This window comes from Pholcus phalangioides, unplaced genomic scaffold, assembly GCF_987345545.1.
Source record: "Pholcus phalangioides strain wild (caught in Gottingen) unplaced genomic scaffold, Ppha-v1.0 ptg000007l_1, whole genome shotgun sequence".
NCBI classification, from domain to species: Eukaryota; Metazoa; Arthropoda; class Arachnida; order Araneae; family Pholcidae; genus Pholcus; species Pholcus phalangioides.
Genome location: NW_028301600.1, coordinates 42,761,427 through 42,783,309, shown reverse-complemented (window position 1 = coordinate 42,783,309; position 21,883 = coordinate 42,761,427). Strand labels below are relative to the sequence as shown.

Sequence of the window (21,883 nt, the reverse complement as noted above, 5' to 3'; positions counted from 1 at the left end):
TCCATATCATGGAGTAGGACTGTTGGATCTCTAGCAGGTCTGCAAGCCAGTTTTCACTGGAGGGCTTTGTAGTAAATTTATAGCATGAAAAAAAGATGGTGATTGTTCCGGGCCTTAGAGCTGCAGTCTTGTCAGGCCCATCCTTGCGGAGACAGGTGCAAGGGCACCAATTTTTTCCTCTGCGAAAGAATTTTTTTAATTTATTTTGATCTCGTCGATCTTTACCGACTATCTATAGCGAAGGACAAAATCGTACAGTATACGCATGTGACAGAACGAGAGAGTTGAAGAGAAGACCGACATTGGATTTGTTTGCCTTTAATTGTGTTTTGACATAACTTTTAGGCTGAATTGAAAGGAGTACCACAGTGCTTTCAAAGTGTGGGTCTGGGCTCCATTTTGGCAGTGCTCGAGTTTTTCCAGTTGCGAGCACTGCCTATACCCGTCATCAAAAGAAGAGCACTCTTACGTCATATTTGACATATCATTTGAATGCATGAAATCTGGATGATTTTAATAATTTAATGCAATTTGCACAAGGTATTTAAATTCGCTAACATCAAATCGGACATCGCATTGAGCACCATGGTGCTCGCGCAATGGATTAAAATGCTTTATCTAGACGGACACCTAAAGCTGAACACATAGTGGGACAGAGAGCAAAGCAACGATGAGAGAAGAGATCAGAGCAGCAAAATCAAACACGCTGATTCCAATATGCCTGCGTATAGCAGCGTGCACTGCAGCAGAGCAGGAATTCCGGCACAAGCAATAATAGCAGTGCATTCAAGATATTTTGTTTTCGCCGCTCTGCTCGCTTGTGTATAGTTTCAAGATGTCTGTTGAAGTTCTTGTTTTCGCTCTTAAAAAGCGGTAGTGAAGTCAAAAATGTCACCAGAATCGTTGATTTTAAGTCCTCGACGTACTTCAAAAGGTGTGGACGATCAAATGAAACAGCAAGTATCGAATAATTTTCATATATTTCCAGTCAAACGTTTTTCGGGTGCACATGCTTAACCAAACCGAAAATGATTTATATTTTGAGTTTATAATATTTACATTTGGAGTTTTAAGCTAATTTATCATGCACCATGTGTGGGTACATGTATTCGAGTAGTCAATTAAAAATAGTGTATGTTTCTGTGAAAAATTGGCAAGTTTTATTTATTTTCTGTGTACCGTCACTATTTCCATACTGGAAGCGTACCAAATGTTTTTTATGCTGGATTTTTGGGTGTCAATAATTACGTTTCTTGTGTAAAAAAAAAAAAAATTAAATTAACAAATATTTATACAAATAAAGCTATTCGGGGGGGGGGGATTTCCACTTCTACCCTCCCGTTTATGCTAATAATACAAATTTAAACGGTGGGGAGCTTCGATAAACTTGATATTTTTCTCAATTTTTTACTTCTAAATTTCGTAGAAAATATTATTGATCTTTCGAGAAGTGATCGCACGCAAGTGCCATGGGAAAAGATGTATAGGGAGAAAAGCGACCAAAATATGAGGAATATTCCCGTAGTTCATATTCGAAAATAGTGATATTCAGACAACATTATTTCTAAATTGTCTGAGCAATGATTTTGATAATTATGAAATTTTTAAGCATTCTTTAATTTAAAAAACCAAGCTGAGAGAGAGATATTGAGAGTTTCTATTTGATACTCTCTGCTACATTAAACGCCCCTACCATGTGTACTATGTTCCTGGCTCGCAGCTATATTCTATTGTCGCTTCTCTTCATTCTCATTCATCGCTTTGCTCGCCGCTTCCACTAAGCATGACGATAGAGCAAATAACAAGTGTCTCATATTAGACTTGGAAAAATGTGAATAGGAAAAGGAATATGTGAAATCCTTGTGTGTCCTTTGAAAGAGCCCTTGGTTGGTCTAGTGCTGTTCCTCAATCGCTGGACCCTGGCATCCACCAAACTGGGCCGTGAGTGGTATATTACTCCATTTTTACCCATTTATTTCCCATTGTGTATGCCCAGGCCTAATAATAAACCGTGCAGTGGGATTCCAGAGGCTAAGAAACACTGGTCTAGTGGCCCCACATCCTGCAGTAAGACCCTAAGCTGAGATCTTTGGCGGGCTCAGGCCAAATTTTCCACGTTCCCTGTATAGTGAATTTATTGTGTGAAAAAAGAAAAATGAGAATTATCTCATTTAGAGTCCCCGGGCTGGATCGGCCCCCTACTATGGTTCCCTCTGAATTGGAAAATCAGCTGGACTATGTTTGTACTCTTGAAAGATTGTTTCAGCTCTCGTATATAAGGAATGTCTTCTAATTTTTTATTTTATCTTCGCCAATACATTTTGCCTGCACTCGTTAATACAATCAGTAAAGAAATATGCTCATTTGTGCATATTCTATTTAGACTGTGTTTTCGTCTGTTGCACATCCCTGTCTGGCAATGCGCATCACTTTTGATCCAATATGTTGTGTGTAACATTACCATGTAGGCCCCCGCGGAAATGGTCCTTATTCTAGTCATTTATATAGATTTTTTAATTTTTACTTTTTTGTTTCCGGGATTGATCAGCGAGATCATGTGTCACCGATCGGCTGCCATCTTTATTTTATGTTGCCAGATTTTGATATATTTTTTGCAGTATTACTTTTCTCTCTTGTGAGGATATGTAAATTGGATGCAAGTTCAGTGCTGTACCTTCGGCTTTATGATTGGTTCCGTCAAGAGGCATTATGGGAAATGCTCTTATATAAATACCAGATTCTCGCTACTTCCAACTGATTCCTGCATCTTCTATGACAGTTGCTAATTCTAAGGTGTCTTGCCCTGTAGAAGCGTACACCAGTTCAAAATAATGCAATAGTTGCAGAAGGTGTGCTTCGTCACTTCTTGTCAGCAATGTTCCTGTGATGTTCAAAGGTCGTCACGATCTCGTCAGCAATGTTCCTGTGATGTTCAAAGGTCGTCACGATCTCGTCAGCAATGTTCCTGTGATGTTCAAAGGTCGTCACGATCTCGTCAGCAATGTTCCTGTGATGTTCAAAGGTCGTCACGATCTCGTCAGCAATGTTCCTGTGATGTTCAAAGGTCGTCACGATCTCGTCAGCAATGTTCCTGTGATGTTCAAAGGTAGTCACGATCTCGTCAGGCATGTGGAATGATCGGTAGCGAGACCGACTGCCTCTGAGCCTCTCTCGACGTTCACCATCTGCTGTCTCCTATGCAGGTTGGCCTGTGGTTTTAATGGACACTTCAGGACGCAATACCATGAGAACTCAGCTCCGGGGTTTTTCTCAGATTGTGGTGCATAGAAGACCAATGCTTAAAAGTGATATTGTGGTCTGGATTGTGGACTATCTGGACTAGCACGTGAATTTCAAGACAAAGCTGTGACAGCGTTAGTTTAAATCAACTTTAAATTTAAGTTTTTAAATTTTAGAAAAGAAAATTCACGTCTTTTTTTTGTTAATTTAATTCCTTTCCCCCCTTTCAATAAGACCCTCTTTTTTATTAACACCCCCCTCCCAGTTGGACGCTACTCAGTTTGAGAACAACTGATGTAAGAAAAGTCCAGCATGGCTCATTTTGGCAAATGCAGGGCTCTCACTTGTCCTACTTTTCGTACGTTATGGTAAAATGTCCCACTTTGTCCTACTTTTTTAACAAAATCCTATTAACAAAATTTGTATAATTTATTTTAATTGAGAAGGAAATCATGGTCATAATGCAGGGGTGGGAACTTTACACCAAAATTAGCATCTTGCGCCAACCTGCTCCAATAGTGTATTTTCATATTTTTCTGCACCAAATAGCCAAAATAGCGAATTTTGTTTCAGTATGCCCATAATTTCAGAAAGGACGGCAAAAAAAATTTTTCTGCTTGCCGTGAAATGATTCTTTCCAAGAAAAGTTTTATTACTCTGTACTTGAATCATCTACCCCTCATCTGGCTTTCCATCAGAAAACCACAATAATATCCATGATAGTGAAACAGAAGATGGTTTGCAATGGTTTTTCAGCTTTAAAGTGCAAGTGAGTCAGTTCCTGTTTTGAAAAAAAAGATAGTCACCGCTGGAAGCAGCAGAAATTACTGTAGTCGATCGTCATTGCGTCAGATTTCGATGTTTTGTGAAAAACATTTTCATTCCGGGAGTAAAAGAGCAAGTCAGCCAAATAACGAATGCTAATTTAGAAACTAATAAAAAAACCAAATAACCAACATTAAATTGCCAATATTGCCAAATAACGAGTGCCAAGTTGCCAAACATTCTTATTTTTCCAAAATTCTCTCCCATTTTGCAACAATTTCTTACTGAGTATAATTTTTTTTTTATCCCATTTGAACTGCTGCTGTTCCAGACAGCAAATAGTGCCCTGAGTAAGCAAAAATCATGTTAAATAGACTGGTGTGAAATTTTTTTTTTTATGACAGCCACTCTTTCAAACAAGGTGTAAAGTAACACCAAAAACAAGCTGATAAAAAAAATGTTTAGAACAACTGCACTGTCTTTTGTTATTTTGAAAAGGGGTGAGGGTTAACAAAAATATTCTTGGAAGTTAATTTCGCTGTTTCAATTTATAAATATCTGCTCTGAATCCTATATTTTGCTGCTCCAAAACTGCTCTGAAATGGACTTTGTCACTTTCATGCCTGCATAATGCTAAATAATACAAATGTAGTAGATTGCAATTAATGATTCTGCCGAAGCAGAAATTGTATTGGTTATTAATTGTAAAGGTTATTTGGGGGCAGGGTGTATGTGGACCATTTGGTGGTTTAGTAATTTTTCATTTGCTTGGTTTGAGGGTTCTACAAGTAGAGTAGTCATTAAAAACTTCTGCTTGATCTCTTTTCCTTCCCCCCAAATGACGGGCCTGGATATAAGCGGTTAATGAAGCCACACTGGAGAGATTTTACTGTCTGCTAATAGGGGAAACAATAGTTTGCATAATAAAGCAGTTGGGTACGTAGACCTATTCTAGGTTTTGTGACTTTGATGATACCTAATAGCATTCAATTTTCTTCTGTATTTTTAGGGCATGCATAGGCACGAACATTATTTATAATGCGCAAGTAAAGAGCTTTAAATAAAAGTGCTTCATTCGTCAAAAATGATTACACTGGCATTGACCACTAAAATTTAAACAAATCCTTTTTAAAAGGGGTGGACAATGCAGTAAAACCATCTGGTCCACCTTGACTTATTTATATTGGACCTTGTAATTTACACATTTTGCTTTTGGAAGTGGTATTGAAAGAGAGTCATTCTTAAACTAAACTTACTTGTGGCGTTGTATCTGTATAATTTGCTGTGTGTATTGTTAAAGAGAGTTGACAGACTGGACTGTGGAAGTCTACCAAAAAAGAATGTAATATATATATTGTGAGAGCAGAAAAGAATTATGTGGTTGCAAGACCCTATTTTGGCCAAAAAAAATTTTTTTAATCAAATCATTTGTCATTTTGCTTTTTGTGTCAATCTTACAGGTTACTGAAATAGTGTGCTATGAAAAAAAAATTAATTTTAAAATTAAAAAAAATTACAGGGATTTTGTTTTATTATATGACATGATTATGTTGTCTAGGGGGGTACCCTCCCCATCATGCTTTTTCTAATTTTTTGAGTGGGAGCCCTGAGAAGGAGAAAAGGTTACTGAAAACTCAGAATTTTGGTATTTGGTAGACACCCTGATTTTTCAAAAATGATGACTGGCATTGAACAGTAAAATGTAAACAAACCTCTTTAAAAATGAAGATACAGTGCAGTGAAACCATATAGTTTACCTTGACTTATTTAAATTGGACCTTGTAATTTATCAATTTAGCACTTTTTTTAAAGTGGTCTCAAAAGAGTCTCATTCTTAAAAAACTTACATGTCGTAATTGGCTGTGGATCTAGGAAAAGAGTTGACTGACTGGATTTTGGAAGACTGTCCTCGAAAAAAGAAATGCCTAAAAGAATGCCTGATTTTAATGTTCGTTAACAGGGAGTGAAATACATCAAAGCCTTATTCCATAGGAGCGGTTTTCATTAATGGGGAGTGCTTGTAAGGGAGGTTCTACTGCAGTGAGAATTTAAGTTTTGCTTACAGTCATTACAATGATTGTATTACATTCTTAAAATGAACATCTTCCTTTAGATATCAAAAGATGAAGGAAATTCAGCAGTTTTTCAGATATGGTAAATTTTCATAGTAAACCATTTTAATGAATGATTTTGCCTGCCATTGTTTTTTTATCTTGATGGAAATTAAATATGTTGAAGCTTTTTTTCAAAAGTGGAGATTTTGATCAATATTCAAATTTTCATTACATAATTTTCACATAAAAATGTTCTATTTCTTTTCATTGAAGGAGTCAGCAGAGCAATGATATTCGAGCACTTGAAGATTTCAGCAATTTCTCTCCTGCAGGTTCAACGCATATTCCCACAGAAGATTGTTCCAGGTATTATTTTTCCAGTTTCATTAGTGAAGTGACTGATAATTGATTTGGCAGTGAATAAGCTGTAACTTTAAAATATGCATTGACTTTTATTCCAGCTATTCAGAATTGGTTCTGAGAATTTATTTCTTAAAAATATTTGTTTATACATGGTTTATTTCACCTTATAATTAAAATGCTAAAAGAAATTGAAACTTTGAAAAAAAAATCAAGGCCTTATGGCATAATATAAATATAAGTTTTTTAATTACTTCAATAAGAAAAGTTGTGGTGCATTTGTGACATCAATGTTAAAACTTTTACAAAGTTTCCTATGGTTACGTACATTATAATACTACAGCTATCCCTAACCTTACGCTATTTTTAAAAGTTGATTTTAGGAATCCCAGCCTGCAAAACTTTACTTATATTTAAACTTTAATTCTGGAAATGGGCTTGCAAATTTAAGATATAACATAGTTAGATCCTTTGGCGACAACATACACGTTGGATTTGATGATATAGCTGAGATGAATAATGAGAAAAATTATCAGATACAATTCGCCAGATCCCACTTATGAACAACATTTGGTAACACATTGACAATGCCATGAGAAATTTAACCGTAAAAGTGGTTCCGGTGGAACTAGAGTTTTTATATTTGCAAGAAATATGTAGAATTCTCTGGCGTTGCTACTAAAGTTTTTGTAAGGAGACTAAAAATGTTGCTTGTCAGCAGAATCTCCACGGTTTCATTAAAAAGATTTATCAGCCTATCATACTAGGCTCTTCATAAAAGAAAATATCCACACTCACATTAAAATCAATTAGAAGTAGTGAAGACTGAAAAAAGTGAATTTAATTCATGCCATTTTATAAGAAATTTTCACGGGTGGGGCACTTGGGAAAAATGGGCACTCAAAGAGAAATCATCCCCAGTCAGAGGCATACACTGAGGGGACAGCATAGGGTACCATTCCACTTCTCCCGAGACAATCAAAAATTAAAATATTCTTGAATATTTTCGTAAAAATAAATATCGAATGAAAATGTCTTTCATTCGGTAAATGAAAAAAAATGTCAATATCGCACCAAAATGTCAAATTTTACGAATTCAATTTTAATTTTCTCAGCACTTTACGTATTTAAATAAATATCGTTGTGCAATACTGATGTCCAAAAAAAAAAATGCATTCTTTGTCAAGTGTCTGTACCCTCAAGGATAGATACCCATCAGCATGGGTGAAAAAAGTTTGAAGCAGTCACACTTTCAAATACAAATACAACGCCAAAACAGGCAAAATGCCCAATGAGTTGGCTGAGAAACCACCTGACATACCTTTTAAGACATACCTTTTTTTTACCTATAAATTGTTAGAATCATGAATTTTGTGCATAGTTGGGCAGTTTAAGGAAACATTAAATGATTTAATTCAATAGATTAATTGAAATTGTTGCGATGCATTTAAAAAAAATTAAGGACAAATAATAACACAAGACCTCTTTTAGATTTGAGACATTCTCCTTTGAGCTCCTTGAAATACCAGGCTGACTCATCTTCCTTTTTTTTTAATGTGACGTCAGTATTATCGCTATGCTTGTCCTATCCTGGTTTTTCTTCAACAATTTTAGAGACATCACTTATGGCAGCAAACCTGTTTTTTGCTCAATGATGGATGATTAGTTCACTCTTCTTTATAGGGAACCTTAAGATGCCCTGATGTACTGCCTTGGTATGTCGGGGGATTCTATATGACATTCGGATGTGGTGACATAAAAATGAAATACAATTAGTGTACATTGTGGCAGCTCGCATGTTGAAAATATGGTTATAAAGGTCGTCAGTACCCGTGTTTCCCATATTGGGCAGTATCAGAGGTGCTGACATGAAGAAAACATTGATGGGAGGGGTTGAAAGTTGTTCGGTGTATATGGGGACTTTAAGAGGGGGGGGGTCTGTTCTTTTCCCGAAATGTGAGAAAATGACCAAAAAAAGGGAAAAAGATGGCCAAATCTATTCTGTCACTTCGGTTGCCCCCCCCCCCCCGAAATGAAAGTGGTTCCCTCCCCCAAACCAAATTTCTGGCTGCACCCCTGAGTAAAAACCAAGTAGAAGGAAAGCCATGGCAAGTGGTTGGGGGGAGCCTCAGAGACATGTGAAAAAGCACAGATGTGAAGTATATAAGTGGAAATATAAAGAGGAAAATTATGACTACTTTTACAATCCAGTCAAACAACCTGTAGAAATCCTACACTAGGGACACTGGCGAACCCGTGGGGGTTCAGGGATTAACCCATACCTATAAAATTTTCATACACCAAATATTTATTCAAAAATCAAGTCAAAATGAGTAGCAAAGTTTCTTGCTCCTGGATATTGGTGGGGCGCAAGTGACTGTGTTAAGCATGCTTCCCTGGAATGCCTGAAATTTCTTGTGAAAAATAATTGATGTTTGAAAAAACTCTGATTAGCATTTATTTAGAATTACTGTGCCTTTTTATAAATAGATTTATCATATAAAATAGATATAATTAATAGATTTATTGAGAACTTCGCACAGAAAATACAGAGGGGCGAGAAACTTTTAGAAACTCGTGGGAGCCATAGTTGGAAAACCACCAATTCAGATCATTTCAGGTTATCACTGTCTAATTGGTGCTTTACGGAAATGTGGTGTTCTGATTTTTCTTTTGGGTGAGGGGATATACAAATACAAAGGTCCCAACAGGCAAATTGCCCAATGAATTTAAAGCTGCACATTTTTTCATTTGTGAAGCAGCAATCTAAATATTTGCATAAGAAATATTAATGTTTGGTTTGGCTCTGGGGGGCAGTCTGAGCATCAATGGATCTATGTGACTTAATATGTTGGAAACAGGCCAATTAATCAAAGCTGACACAATAATGAAATTTATATCTATATAGTTTGAAAATATAGTTATCAATTTTGAATAAATTTTGATAAGTTATATTTTCTTCTTCATTACGATAAAACTGTACAAAATAAATATATGCATTCTAAAGTAATAGTGGAACATCAATATATACCGTGGAAGTTGAAGATTTACTGATTTTTTGGAAAATTTTAAAAAATTCAGTTGAAAAAAATTCATGTGAGAATCTTGTGCGATATACCGTAAGTGAAACTTCTAGGTTTGACATGACTAAATTCACCTCAATTGAATTTAATTTTAATTATTTAAAATTGAATTTAGATATTTTAAATTTAATTGAATGCTTTAATAATCCCATAGTATATCCTGTGTGTGGCAGATTTGTTCACTATACATTTCTGGCAATAATCGTAGTTGGCCCTAAATCAGATGGGGGAGCTTTTTTGTGATCAGGACTGAAGTCTAGTACAAGAGAGAAGAGTAAGAAAAACTTAAAGATGAAAGGGGAAAAAAAATACAAGAGATGTGACAAGCCAGAATTGAACCCCTAACCTCTGGATTGTGAGTCCTACGCTTTAAGAGACCATACAATATTATGTCAGCAGATTTTTAGTCATTTTTTACCACCTTCCCCACTTGTTAGTAAAACTCTGACCCTCCCAGTCATTAAAATTTCGTCAGCTTTCCCCCACCTCTTAATGCATATTCGGATCAGAGTCGTACACAGAAGGGGGAGAACGAGCCTTACCCATGCCCCTTTCAGACGATAAAAAATTTATTTTTTTTGATGCAAAAATTATTTGAAAGAAAAATTAAATTAAGAAATGAAAAACTATTTTTTTAAATATCGGAATAAAATACATTGTATGTCAATCTAATAAATTTCTATTAATTTCAATGCTATTTGAAGGCTAAGAACTAAAAAGTTTACAAGAAATTCATTGCGATCCACCCTTTAAGCCATTGAATTCAACCCGTGGCTCAAGATTATCTGATGTGGCCAGACAGTTTTATAACACTTAAGCTCCCCAAAGTGTAGTTCTTCATCACTCAAGTTTTCTGCAGCACATTCTCAGATTACATGAGTGATCTGCCACATATTTAAGGATAATTTGAGTGACGATCATTTGGCTTGGCTGCTCCTAAAAGGCAATGACAAATGGCATAGGTTCTTAATTATGGCTCTGCTCATGAGTGCCCATTGGCTAATTTCATCACAAAGAGGGACTGTCACCAACATATCCTTAAAGACAGACGCCGCACCATTCTCCATTTCCCCCCCCTTCTAACTTTTACGAACATTTGAGATTCAATAGTGACGGAATAACTCATCAAGTATTGTATACCTACATTTCTCATGTAGTGGGGTTCAGTATACGGGTCATTCCTAAAAAAATTGTACATTCCTTATTTTTGAGATGAAAAAGTCAAAGTTGAATTTTAGAAATAAAATTGATCTCAAATTATAGCCAATGACTTGAAGTTTAATATTTTATAAATATTTTTCACTTCTGTTTTGTAATATTTTATTTTTTTGGTTTTATGACTGAAAATTATGGATTTTGTCCACTCTATTACGAAAACAAATATTGCTGTAAAAAAATAATTATTATTTCTGCTTTTTTTACCCTGTAAAATAATAAAATCAGCTTATTTCTCACACATGGGCTGAAAAAAAGTTGTTTAAAAAAAATTTCGACTTTTTTTTCTGTCATTTTGATCGTTTTACATTATTTTTTTCAAAATAGCACAAAAAAGTTTATTTTTTACGTTTTTTCAACTACTTAAATTTTTTTTTTTATTATTTCTGGCAGACAGTGTGTTGATAACTTATAATTTAACATCTTAGTTTGAAGTGCTTTTTAATTTTTTTGCCTGTGAACTGCAAAAATGCTTCTCGTAACAGTGGACAGAAATGTTTAACTTGGAGTAAGCAATCACAATTATTCTAAATACACTTTTATTTTTTCAACAATTATATAGACAATATGAAAGGTATCCCAGAGACTCCTCTATGACTATTACTTGTGTAACTACAAGTACACTGGTCTTTGTCTTTTAGGAGCAGCTGGTGTGTTTTTGGATTATAAGACCACCTGCCCTTAACATGGCAGTGAAGTCATTACTGTTGCTGCTTCTTTGTGAAAGGTAAAAAGCCTGTGGGATAATACACCACCACCATATATGTGTGATGCAATCCTTATTCATGAATTCGCTTAAGATATAGAGCATCAATATGTAGCGCAAATTTAGAAAATGCAGTAAGAAAGTGAAATTTTTATGCTGTATATAATTTTCAGCAACTGAGATAATTAAAAGAAATAAAGAAAATTTATATTCAGGCTGCTATATATTAAGAGATTTTTTTTTTGAAAAAGAAACCGCTTATACCATCTTGCACCATTTAAAGGTATAACATTAGAAAGTACCCCAAGAATAGAAAATGTGGTGGTAAGAATGAAACATTTTGGCTAATAGTGAGCCAACATAATATTTTTCTGGGGGGAAAATTATATTTCCCCCATTTTTGTGATTTTTTTTGAAAACCACTTGATTAAAACGATGGTTAAAGCCAACGCGGTTTAAACCAAACAACCCTGACATAAATCCATAATTAATGCAAAATAATGCAAGAATTTATGATTAGAAAACTAATACAAATCCAAAATATTGAAAGAAATAATTTCTTAATAACTGAAGGCCTTTCAATAATTTGAGGCTTTTTTATTTTTTTATTTGGGGCCCTGGTTTCAACCTCGTTTGTTCATCCATTAAGACTTCATTCATTGGTTACAGTTACTTTGAAATCCAAACATTTCTACAACCTTTGACAATAAAGTTCAGCCGTTCTGACTTCATTCACCGATCTGGCAAGACTGGCAAAGCAAAACGCTGCACATACGTAGCTGCAGGTATTGACCATCTGCTACCACCGTTGTTCAGTTGAGCATCGTTTGTGTTCCGTGAAAGACTTGTTTTACAAAGTGCTTGTTTAGTGCGTTGGTTCTTAACTGAGAATAGGATGAGTCACCAAATTTCTTGAACTGTATTGTCACTGAGGATGAGTCTTGGTGTCTCAGGTACGACCCTGAAACGAAACGGCACAGTATGGAATGGCGTTGTCCTGCACCACCTCGTCGGAAAAAGGTCAGAGCAGAAAAATCATGCATCAAAACGATGCTAATCACCTTTTTTTGATAGTCAAAGCATTATCCACAAGGAATTTCTACCTGAGGGAACGACGATGAATGTTGCAAGGTACATTGAAATTTTGACCCGTTTCATGAAATGTCTACGTAGTGTACGACCTCAGTACGCACAACAAGGTTCATGGTTTCTTGTTCATGACAATGCTCGCCCTCACACAGCCAATATCGTCAAACAGTTCCTGGCAAAAAAGGGGGTGGTGCAAATTGAACATTCACCATACTCCCCAGATCTCAATCCTCCAGACTACTTCCTATTCCCACGACTCAAACTCGCTTTGAAAGGAAAGAGATTTGACGATATTCCTGACATCCAACGAAACGTGATGAGGCTTTTGAACTCTATCCCAAAAGAAGACTTCTTGTAAAGTTTCCAGGACATGTATAGGAGATCTCAGCGGTGCATAGTAATGGGAGGTGACTATTTCGTAGGACAGTAAGGTAACTTTCATTAACATTTCATCTACGTTAATGTTACAGGACTATTCACCGAACTTTATTGTCAGAGGTTGTATATCTAGAAATATTTGATCATTTTCACAAATTTTATAAATAGATTCAAATTCAAAAAGTTAAGAATATCCCATTTAATTTTAACTGGAACATACTAGGAAAAAAATGCTTTAAAGGGGATTCAGGGTTGTGTAAAGGAATTCTATTATCTGAATGCCTGTGAAGGCTAACAATAATGCTGTTTAAAAAAGCACCCTACTGATTAAAAAAAAAATCCATTCAATTATGTATTCATAACATCACGAAATACTCAATTTACAGCAGGTGTTCAGCAGACGATGTTCTGTGTCTTTCCATCATAAGATCACAAAAGTTGTCCAAGGTCACACACAAGTGATGTTAAAAATACAAATTATATAATACAGTATTATGTTGAATAATACAAATATATACTACAAATTATAACTCTGTTATATATTCTTATTAAATGTCTTCATAATAAGATTATTGCTTCAGATTCATTTAAAACCATCCAATATCATGTGATGTCTAACTAGATAGGCATTATTATTCGTGCTTTTAACTTTATTGCTGAAATAATACAGAACAGCTTGTTACATGTGTATGAATACGTGTATAGTTTGAAAAATTAAAAAAAATCATGTCTGAATTTATTTATTTGTATTGTTATGAATTGCTCATGCTCAAACATTAGTTTAATACACAGGCTAGTGGGATACACATTCCTGTAGTTCCCTTCTTTCAGACTCAAAAGAATTGTGCACCATTGGTATCAATACAAAAGATCAGATTTGTGTTGCCCTATCCATTCAGTTATCTGCAGTGGATTTTCTGTTGCCACATCCTGCCTTCTATCTTCAACTCTGCAGTTATCTAGATGTGACACTGAATGTTGAAATACTTTTCTAATTACTCATTGCACCACTGCAGACGTTTTTACACAACATGCCCAGCAATTATCAAAGTTTTTTTGACTGCCTTTCTCTGCAAAACATTTCTATAGTAGAGTCCTATACACCTGTATTTTTATTTGTCAAATTTACTGATTTATTTTTATTAAAAAATCGTTATAATTTTTCAAATTTGGTGGTTTTTTTTCAAGCAGCCACAGAGCACCTGGAAAGTGCACATGGAGGGCTCAGCAGAGCACTGATTGAGAACCACTGATTTAGCCAAAGGATCAACAAAAAATTCTGACTATAACCATAATCAGTCAATTAATTGAAGGGAAAAAAAATGTTTAATGCCTGGAGGCAAATTTCTGATTTTTCTGCCTGTTGTGCCATCTTTCCATTCTACCAATTTCCTTCACAATGGCTTCCCTAGATTAAGCAGCCCTGACTACAGCCCTCTAAGTTCCTTTTATGCATTAGACTCTGGTTATTCCTTTGCCTAGTCATTATTACTTTTTTTTACTACTTTACTAAAAGAATTTGTATTTTCTACTTTCTAGCCATCAAATCAGCTCTGAATTTATTCACTTCATGTAACAGTGATTGTTATGTCATACATACATTGGCTCTTAATTTTTATCACCACAGAAATGCTTGGCTATGCTTTCTAATTTTATCCTTTTTTTCCAGATAAATGTTTTATTTCAATTTGAAGGGCTTTTTTAGAAATTTCTCCTGGGTGTTCTTTTTCTAATTCTCGTGTTTTATTTTATACATCACCAAATAAAATTCAGCTGCTTAAGGATTTTATACTTTTAACAAGATTATTAATGCTTGCATATAATTTTTTAACTAGGTTCCCGCAAAGTGATGAAAATCGAGCACTTGGCGATTTTTCTGATTATTCTCCTTCCAGAGCTCCTGAGGAAGATAGTGAAAGGTATCTGTTTCAGTACAGTAAAAATCTTGGTTATCTGATGTAATTGAAATAAGCCTACATTATCAATTCTTTAATTTCTGGATAACTAAATGTGTATTAATCTGATATTCAGTAACTGGATATAATTGAATATACATTCGAAAGACAGAAAATATGATCATTCACTGACTGTCATGGCCCTACATCCTGGAGCTGGGATCTTTAGTGTCCCCCTTATGATGAATTTACAGTGTGACAAAAAAAGAGAATCGTCCTAGTTCCTAAGGCTTGATGCCTGTCAACCCCACCCTTACTGGAGCCATGTCGTTGCTTCGCAGCCACATCGCAACATTTTAGCAACATTGTGATTACTTGCAGCTTTTTTGCTGCTCCAACCAACGAATGCTTTTTTAAAATTTGCTTAATAGCATTGGTGTTGCTCATTCACACTTGCAAAGTCTCTTGACTTTGATCATTATTTTTTTGGTAAACAATTTCTAATTTAAACAATTTTATCATCACGCAGGAAAAAATTACTGATAACATAAGAGTTCTGTTAATAATGTTCCAGGTAATTTTTTTTAAATCAATATTAAAGAGATTCTATCGTACTCTGAAATTTTTTTTCTTTATACCTAAATAGCATTCATATTAAATTGCTGCTTTATATTTTGTGTGTAGCATGCAGCATATGCAGAGCTATTAATTTTTAATATATGGATATTAATCAAACGTTTCGAAGCACTGCTCAATACATTGTAAGCAGGCATTTTGTTCCAAGAACATGATATGGGAATAAGCAATTTATGTTCGAAATTAATTTTGTAAAATTTCTATAACAAGTTTTGAATTTTTTTCACAAAAATTTCATATCCCCTCAAAATGCATTCCTCATAATTGTTTTGAAAACTTTCTCTGAATATATACACAAAATAATGATAAAAATGAAATTATCAAAATTGGAATGAAAAGAATAGCTAAAAAGAAATCTGTCCATACAATTTATTTTTTAAAACTATTACTTTGAAACTAAAATTGATAAATGTTACTAATGTTTAATAAAGTGTGTAATGTTACATGTGTAAATGTTGCTAATTCAGCTATACTAATAAACATTGCTGTGCAAAAAGAGCAAGACAGCTTTTTGTCAGCCCAATACATTGAGGAAATAGACCTTTTTTGATATTATGCTGAGGTGAACTCTGAGAGAAAAGTCATCTGGTCTCCAACAGGAATTAAACGCAGGTCCTCTTACAAACCGAACAAATGCTCTTCCATATACGCTACTGGGCACATAGCCCTTTCTTCTTTACTTCATGCACTGTGGCATGTTGCGATGCAAAGTTGGCTAAGTTGACCCAAATTTTAAAATTTTCTGCATCTTGCCACCAGTTTCATATAATATTTATATTCACTTGATCAACCAACATCGAGAGCTTCTTTTTTTAAAAAATATGGTGGTCATGCCAAGAAATTGGATAATTTCAAAATAGTGTGTAAAAAAAGTGTTACACATGCATATATATTAGCTGTGTTTGCGTGTAATATGTATTTTCAAATGTTAAAAAGAAAATTTAGAACTTTCTATGGCAAACTCTTAATCATACAGAAGATATTAATACAATAATGCAGTGTTAAGTAAACACACTAGTGCATACCCTTGTCAACATATGCAGAGCCGCCCTTAGGGGTGTGACAAGTTTGGTCGCACCAAGCCCCACACTCATGGCAGTAGAAGTTAAAAAATATATACATACGTATATCTAATACATTTTTTTTTTGTAGAAAACGAAGTGCCAGAGCTTCAACTAATTTCATTCTGGAATTTTCATCTATCATAAATTTTGAATTTCCATTCGTTATGAAATTCTCTTTAAATATTTTTGTCGATTCAGAATTTTTTCTCTTTAATTCTGAATTATGATCAAGTCTGAATTTTCATTAATTTTGAAATTTTTTCCAAGATTTTTATCAAGCAAGATGATTTTTTCTCTCATCAATTCTGAGATTTTTTTTTTCATTAATACTGAGATTTTTTTTCATTAATACTGAGATTTTTTTTCATTAATACTGAGATTTTTTTTTTCATTAATACTGAATTTTGATTCATTCTGAAATTGTTTTCTCTTTTATTCTGTATTTTCATTAATTATGGGATTTTTCTCATTAATTCTGAGGATTTTCTTTGTTTCATTAATTCTGAATTTTTATCAATTCTGGACTTCTTTGATTAATCCTGAATTTTCATTGGCGATAGAATTATATCAATTATTTTTCATTTTAATTTATCAATTTCAAATTACTATTATGTTCTAATTTTCTTCCATTTTGAATTTTCAGATTCAAAATTTTTAATTTTTGGTGTTGATTTACATTTAATTGTTTCTATATTTTTTCAGATTATTTTTCAGCATTCATGAATATTCTGTGATAATGCATGAATCTATGGATCTCAATTTTCCTCTTCCACAAAATATATGAAATCGGAGCTAAGGGGGCCCTCAATTATTTTTGCCTTGAGTCTGATAAATGCAACCCTGAACATATGCCACATTACAGATGCATTGTCTTTAATTCATCAAAAGATGTGTCTTCTCTTTCTTTCCCGTTACCCACAGAATTCAGTTAGTTTAAAAAATAGAGATTCATGTGGCTTCCAATAGCATGTACATCATCAAATGATTTAAAATTCATTTTTCTGAGCATCTTTAGGAATTGAAATAGAAGTGAGATATTGGAAAGTGTTCAGTAAGGTAAATGTGGTATAACATTCCATGTGTTTTTTTAAAAATTTGTTTATGAATATAATAAATTTTTTTTATGAAGTATGTTAAATTTCATAAATTATAGATTTTATCAGGTATATTCAGGTTTTCACTTCATTATTAGGTCCCAACAAGAAAGCAATGATAATGTATGTACTGAAACAGCAGACTATGCAACTCCGTTTCCCCCAGCTATTCCAAGGTGAGATCTGGGAGATTTTATCTATTATAATCATCTAAGACAGCAGTTTTCAACTGTTTTTTACTCCCGGAGCGTTTTTAGTCTATAATTTCTATGGCGGAATCCCATGGGTCTTTTTATTCAAATTTACTGATTTATTTTATCCCCCACAGAGGTTCTAGGAAATGCACATGGATCGCAGGTTGAGAACCCCTGATCTAAGAGAAAATAAACACGTTTTTCTCTGCCAAAGTTCAAATTACAGACAATTCGCGAGAATTTTGGCCAAAGTCCTATTTGAAGAAATGATTCAGGCTTTGCTAAGTGGCTGGAGGTTGCCATCCAATTTGCTAAGTGGCTGGAGATCACTGGCCAATGTTCGACATGCTGATGCAAGACTGTCCGGTAGGTCCTGAATTGGTCTTCTGTGGTTCCCAACTTCAAGGCGCAAATGCGAGCTGATCTCGCCGTTAAAAAGTTTCGCCACAGAGAGCAACAGTCCTATAAACAGTACAAATATTCAGTTATTACACTTCCCTTCTGAGATATAGATGGCAGCACTAAAAAATAATACACAACACTAGATACACACTCGGACTATTAGGTACACATACACTTCCAGCACAACTCACTAGGTAGTAAATTGCCCATGGTGATAGACCTGAGTTGTGCTCAGCTTGGGGAAAAAAAAGTCTTGAATCCATTTTTTTCATTTCTGACGTGAGACATGGCTATATATAGTAGCTTTATTGGATTAGCTCCATGTAATGAGCAAAAAAAATAATTAGAGAGGTAAAACTATAGTTGTATAGTTTTTTCTGTACAGTATTGAAAAAAGATTGCTGCATCATGACTGTAATACGATAGGTTGCCATAGATAATGTGAACATAATTATCATGAAAAAATGCACCAAATGGCGATTACCTCGAACCTTTTTTTTCCCAGATTTTAACCAGGTATCTTCAGCTACTTTGTTAACTGGCTGTCCAAAGCCCAAAATTCGGACATTAGCCGGTTTGGTTTACAAATGCTTTGATATCTCACTGAGGTTTGAAGCTGGGTGTGTCCAGTTCAGTTTATAGCAAAATTGGCTAACTGGCTTATTTCGGGCTGTGGCTGTAACATATACAACTGGAAGAAACAACACATTAATATTAACACTATGTATTAATAAAATTCCTACTAAAGTCTGAAACTGGTCAGACGAAGTTTTTGGCGCAGGTTATGTTTCAATTTCCCTTCAAGTCAATTTATTCTAAATCAATTACAAATGAGTTGTTACAAATCAGTCAATTTCTCTTTGCATATGTGTCTAGACCCATGACAATTCAAGAATATTCTGCACATAAGATATGGAATACAAATTTAGTGTGTGTAGAAACAAATATAAATTAGTCAATACAAATATATAAACAGACGCACAGAAAAAAAAAATATATAATAAAAATTTAAAAAATCTTCAATGAGTAACATCAGGAAGAATATGCAAGTGATATATTAGTTAAACATGAAAAGTGAAAACTACAGATGGCACAAAAGTCGAAGTTTTCATGTGACTTTAGAACTTTCATTATTATTTTGATGATAAAAGTTATCGGTGGTTTTAATTTTTTTTTTTAATGTTTCTGGGTGAGATGAATTATACAAAAATATAGCATATATTTAGCTCTTTCCCCCTATTGTTATCATGCTCTGCTATCCAGACAAAGCTTTTTAACAGCTGGCTGAGGCAAAGATGAATTTTAGGAAAGAGAAAATTCAACTGCCCTTGCAAAGGGAATCAAACCCACATCCTCTCACTTGCTGGGTGAGTGTCTTAAACCACTAGACTGCAAAGGCAACTAATATCTCAATCTTTCCTTTGAGCTCATGTGCACTGAGCGGGACCATGCATGGACGGTCTCCCCTAATTCTGGCCAAAGTTCACAATTGCTAACACTGCCATCAGATGGCAACTTATCCGAGAGTGATGTCTTTCTCTGCTATCCATACCAAGGTTTTTTTAAAAGCTGGCTGATGTGAAGATGAATTTTAGAAAATAGAGGAAGTTCAAAAACTTACGAATCTTTTGCTGTATGTCTGTTTAATATTCTGCAAATTTCAAATGAACAAGAAAATAAAAAATCAATCTTCCCTTTCTTTTGAACACCCTATAAACAATTTAAAAAGCCAAATAGAATACTATTTATAAGACTCTCTTCAAATGTGAATCCTAAATGCACACACATACATACACACAAAAGATTGAAAGTGGAGACATCACCATAAATCAAAAGGGCTTCACCAAAATGGTTGTAAACATATTGGATGTGGCACAATACCATTCCTAAGACAATTTAAATTTTCCAGGTTGTAAAGCTTGAAAATCTTTGTTTTGTATCAAATTTCACATTGGGAAAGCCCTATAGATTCCAGCGATAATGCAGTGGTAGTGGGCTAAGATTAATTTTCTAGTGTTGCCAAAAAAGTTTTTAATCTGTAATGCTGCCAAATCACAAATGTTAAATCACTGATGTTGATAAACGATGAGTGTCATTGCCAGTGTTAAATAACGAGTGTGAAAATGCTAATGTCTCTAATTAATCAACTACAGCAACAAACATTTTGCCAATTTTACTTTTTTTCTCCCATTATGTAACAATTTTTTGTTAGTAGCCAAATTGCTAGAATCCACAAGGAATCACAATTATGAAATTGGGACGAAAAAACATTAATCGCAAATATTCACTTATCTCTTAATTAGTTTATCTCTCGAACATTGACAGGTTTTTATGGTTTCAAAACTTGCTGACTTTTTATAAAATTATTTTTTAATCAGAGCTACTTTTACTTGTGAAAGTAAGGTGGTGCTGTGGTGAGCACATGGCTACCTCAAATGAGTGCTCACATCAAGTAGTTTGTGAACCAAGCTGTTGTTTATAGAAGATATATTTCAATTTTATTTCCATATATCAAACAATTACAGAGCATTATAAAACTTATGTTGTGTGTGTTCTTGATATAAATGAGAGCATTAAACAATACAACATAAATTGTACATGTACAGTTGAACCGCAAGGAAAAAGGCATATAAATGCCCTGAATCAGCTATAAACAGTAAACTTGGGTTTAGTTGGCCACATTGTGGGCATAAAGTGACTATGGTGCTGGAGAAACAAAAATTTTCTTATTGTTCATAATATATGGTAGTAGGTCCTAATTTAATGTGCCTAGAGATAAATGTGTATTTTTTTCAATGATAGTTTCAGCAAATTTCCAAATTGCATTGCTGAAAACTTCTAATTTATTTATAACTAACATAGTTATTATCATTGATAAAAGTGACTTTTTTGTTGTTTCTGGGCGCAATGATGAAGTAGTCGCCATGTTCGGTATCCTAGCTATGATGAAAGAGTCCAGCAAAGCTTGTTAGGTCAGACAAGCAAAGATCTATATATAGTCAAATAAAAAGTCAATTTTCTTTTAGGGCTATGTGGTAGACTCTGAGATTAAGTATGATGGGAAAACTGCTCCTCTACTCTGTCCAGAGCTCAATAGTAATGACATCAGCCTATCAAACACCTCATCCTCAACTGGCAATCCTGTCAAAACTAAGCAAGTCAAACGGGAAATGCTTTAGTACAAGTTTTCATTCCAGCTAGACATTATGTCCTAGTTTGTAAATTACTGATATTACATAGCAGTTGTCAGTTGCAGTATCAGCTTGTCTTTATATTATATTAAAAATATGAATAAAATTTATATATAGTTAATATATTATATTTTTAGTAGTGCAATAAGAACCTGTCTTTATATATACCTTTCTGTGAAAAGGGCCAGTCTGTCGAGAAAGAATCTTGTTGAGCAACGAGATTAAACCCCACACAAAAGTGCACAATCAATTATGTATGTCAAATCTGTTAAAAGTATAGAGAAATATTGTGTTAAATGAAATACAGTGGAACTTCGGTTAATGAGCAATTTGCATATCTAGAAAAATTTTGAACAAATTTTGATGCGATTAACGAGTTGATTCACATTGCAAGCAAAAATTCTGAGTTTCATTTATTTATTTTCACATTATCACAACTGTGCTGATGGGTTTTTCCCCATTTCTTTTGCCCAACACTTCGTTTGAAATTGTGAATAATATTCTCCCCTACAGTCTT

The 21,883-nt window shown here is 34.3% G+C and overlaps 1 protein-coding gene across 9 annotated transcripts in view; it reads left to right on the top strand.

Moving 5' to 3' along the window:
- Window positions 1-21,883, top strand: part of HUWE1 (HECT, UBA and WWE domain containing E3 ubiquitin protein ligase 1) — a 564,154-nt gene that overhangs the window by 397,288 nt on the left and 144,983 nt on the right. For all 9 annotated transcript variants that reach the window (XM_089233267.1, XM_089233272.1, XM_089233273.1 and 6 more), the window contains 3 exons: window positions 6,333-6,425; window positions 14,726-14,809; window positions 17,678-17,755. In XM_089233267.1, coding sequence (XP_089089393.1) covers window positions 6,333-6,425; window positions 14,726-14,809; window positions 17,678-17,755 — 255 coding nt within the window. The remainder of the gene's footprint in view (window positions 1-6,332; window positions 6,426-14,725; window positions 14,810-17,677; window positions 17,756-21,883) is intronic.